The sequence below is a fragment of the Musca vetustissima genome, unplaced genomic scaffold (genome assembly GCF_032173495.1).
Source record: "Musca vetustissima isolate MV318-11 ecotype Yass unplaced genomic scaffold, APGP_CSIRO_Mvet_v1 utg5528, whole genome shotgun sequence".
Taxonomy (NCBI): domain Eukaryota; kingdom Metazoa; phylum Arthropoda; class Insecta; order Diptera; family Muscidae; genus Musca; species Musca vetustissima.
The window spans coordinates 68,608-71,033 of NW_026888134.1; the positions used below are offsets into that span (position 1 = coordinate 68,608).

General features: G+C 35.7%; 1 protein-coding gene across 1 annotated transcript; it reads left to right on the forward strand.

Annotated features, from left to right (window-relative positions):
• Positions 1-1,489: 1,489 nt before the first annotated feature.
• On the forward strand, positions 1,490-2,226 carry LOC133335969 (collagen alpha-1(XVIII) chain-like). Its single transcript, XM_061544263.1, has 3 exons — positions 1,490-1,586; positions 1,653-2,011; positions 2,167-2,226. Exons 1-3 carry the CDS (start codon positions 1,490-1,492, stop codon positions 2,224-2,226), a joined length of 516 nt encoding a protein of 171 aa, XP_061400247.1.
• The last annotated feature ends 200 nt before the right edge of the window (positions 2,227-2,426 follow it).

Consider the following 2,426-nt stretch of genomic DNA (forward strand, 5'->3'; position numbering starts at 1 on the left):
GCCCAGTCAGAATTTACTACTTTCCTCGCTGGTTTTCAAGTAGCCAACAAGGCGTAGATTTTTTAAACAATATTTTTTTCAAGTAGCGATAGATGGAAAATCTGCCTACAGAAATTATAAATATTAGTCGATTTATGAATACAGCTCTCCCCATATTAAGGTCTATCCATCCCCATAGGTATTTTCTTGGCCCTACGTGCATTTTTGAGAAAATGTTGGCGAATTGAAAAAATGTTGGCCTTACGAAGTATTTACAATTTGTCATACTGGAACCTTGGAGGTTAAATAACTTCTGCACAGAACAATTTTAATAAAAGTTCTTCATAGCACCCACACAAAGATCTGGCATCATTTTTGGTATTTTCAAGTTTTTCCTATCTGGGAGTCTGTAGGTAGGTATCTCGCTTTCTTCTAGCAACAATTTACTATAGCATATACGGGGTCTATATTAAAGTCCCGACCGTTTTTTTTTTTTTTTTTGTTATTTTGAATCCCTGTTAACGTATGGTGGTGGGTGTAAAAATTCGGTCCTGCAGAATTTAGGGACGATTTTACTTATTTTGCTTAAAAAATATTTTTTTTTTATTATTTATGAAAATCCGTCTCAAAGGGTATATTCTTCCCGTGTAATGCAGAATATATCCATCTTACAATTTTCTATCTTTAGACAACCTTCATATTATAGAATACCTACAGAAGAAAGACCGAGGGACTATAAAATTCATGGATCTAAACAATGTGGTAATAAAACTGATCAGTTACTAAGCTAAATATCCGTTAACATTTTTTTCTAAAATATTTTGTATTTTTTCGATTTTTTTTCTGAGAATGTCTCACAAAGGTTCTGGAATTTCGAAGCGGAATGAAAATGCCACTAAAATCTCATCAAAACAAAATGTGACGTTATGATTGGAAATGTGTTCTCAATAACAACCCTTCCCTACTTAAAATCTCATATTCTATGATGGCTATTTTACAGTTAGGAAAACATTTTAAAAATATTCAAAATCGTTTCGAATATTGAAGAAAATTCTGAGAAGTCATTAAAAAAACACCCAAACAAATGGGAACAATCACAACAAAAGGGTGTCACTTCCCATTTCATCAACAATCAATAATAAGTGGATCAAATTTAACCAAAGTTAATTTTTAATAGTAAAAATAACCCTTTGTGTGTCTGTGTGTGCCTCACAGCGTCTAAGTCGGGCTTAGGGCCAATGTATGGGTGTGAAAAATACAATAAAACACACGAGCTGACCATGTGGGCCGGTCGTAAATCCGTTAACGACTAATTGAGATAAGATAAAGAAGCAACATAAAGAGAGAGAGAGAGAGGGGGGGGCGGTGCAAAACTGAATTTCCAATAAGAAAATATGTGTCTGAAAAACAGTTAACCCATTATGAATACTAAAGACCTAATTATAGTAGAACCTGGTCAGAATATTGAGTAGATTTTTATATTTATTTTTTCTATAAATACAACCTGAACATGAATTTGGGAAGCAGTCAAAACACAGACGACATTGAAAATAGACAAACGTTTCCACTCAACATGAAAAGATTTCTCTCGTTGCTACTACTTTTGGGTAGGTTCGAAAATATGGAAAATTTTAGTTTGATTTAATTCCAAATTCCCTTTCCTTCATTTTTAGGCCTAAGTTCCTACTCGCATGCCGTCTTAAAAGCCTGTGTCTGCGAAGCTGGCCCTGAGGGACCACCAGGACCAAAAGGTGACCCCGGCATCCAAGGTGAGAAGGGACATCCCGGCTATCCAGGCCTTCCCGGTGCCCAGGGGCCAATTGGTGCACAAGGTGTCAAAGGCCCCACTGGACCACAAGGTTTACAAGGTGTGAATAGAGGTGAACGTGGTCCACCCGGTCCACAGGGACCACCTGGTATATGCGTATGTCCCACAGCACGTGCTAGGGTAACACACATAAAAGCTTTTCCAGAGTCCACCAACACCATTTATATGAAAATGGAAAATGGCGAACTGACTCCGGTGCAGAAGGTACAACCCACAGCCGAACAGAGATCTTTAATTGAAGCATATCAAAGATCGATGGGACAAAAGTATTATGAAGATGATGATGATGATACTAAAAAATAATTAAAAAATTTTTAAGTTAAAAATAAATAAAATGTTAATATAATATATTTTGAAAGGGAATTATTTTGGGATATACGGGTATATCCAAGGATACGGATATAGCCAACAAGGCGTGAACTTTTTTAAAAAAATATCTTTTCAAGTAGCCAACAAGGCGTGGATTTTTTAAGAAAATATTTTTTCAAGTAGCCAGCAAGGCGTAGATTTTTAAGAAAATATTTTTTCAATTAGCCAACAAGGCGTGGATTTTTATAACATATTTCTGGAGATGGAACAAGTCGTGGATTTTTTGAAAAATATTTTTTTGGAGATGGCA

Excerpts from the sequence above, each read along its gene's own strand:
- LOC133335969 (XM_061544263.1), top strand. The coding sequence starts at position 1,490 with ATGAATTTGGGAAGCAGTCAAAACACAGACGACATTGAAAATAGACAA. Across the intron at positions 1,587-1,652 it reads CTCGTTGCTACTACTTTTGG|GCCTAAGTTCCTACTCGCAT; the intron begins GTAGGTTCGAAA and ends CTTCATTTTTAG. Across the intron at positions 2,012-2,166 it reads AACTGACTCCGGTGCAGAAG|GGAATTATTTTGGGATATAC; the intron begins GTACAACCCACA and ends ATATTTTGAAAG.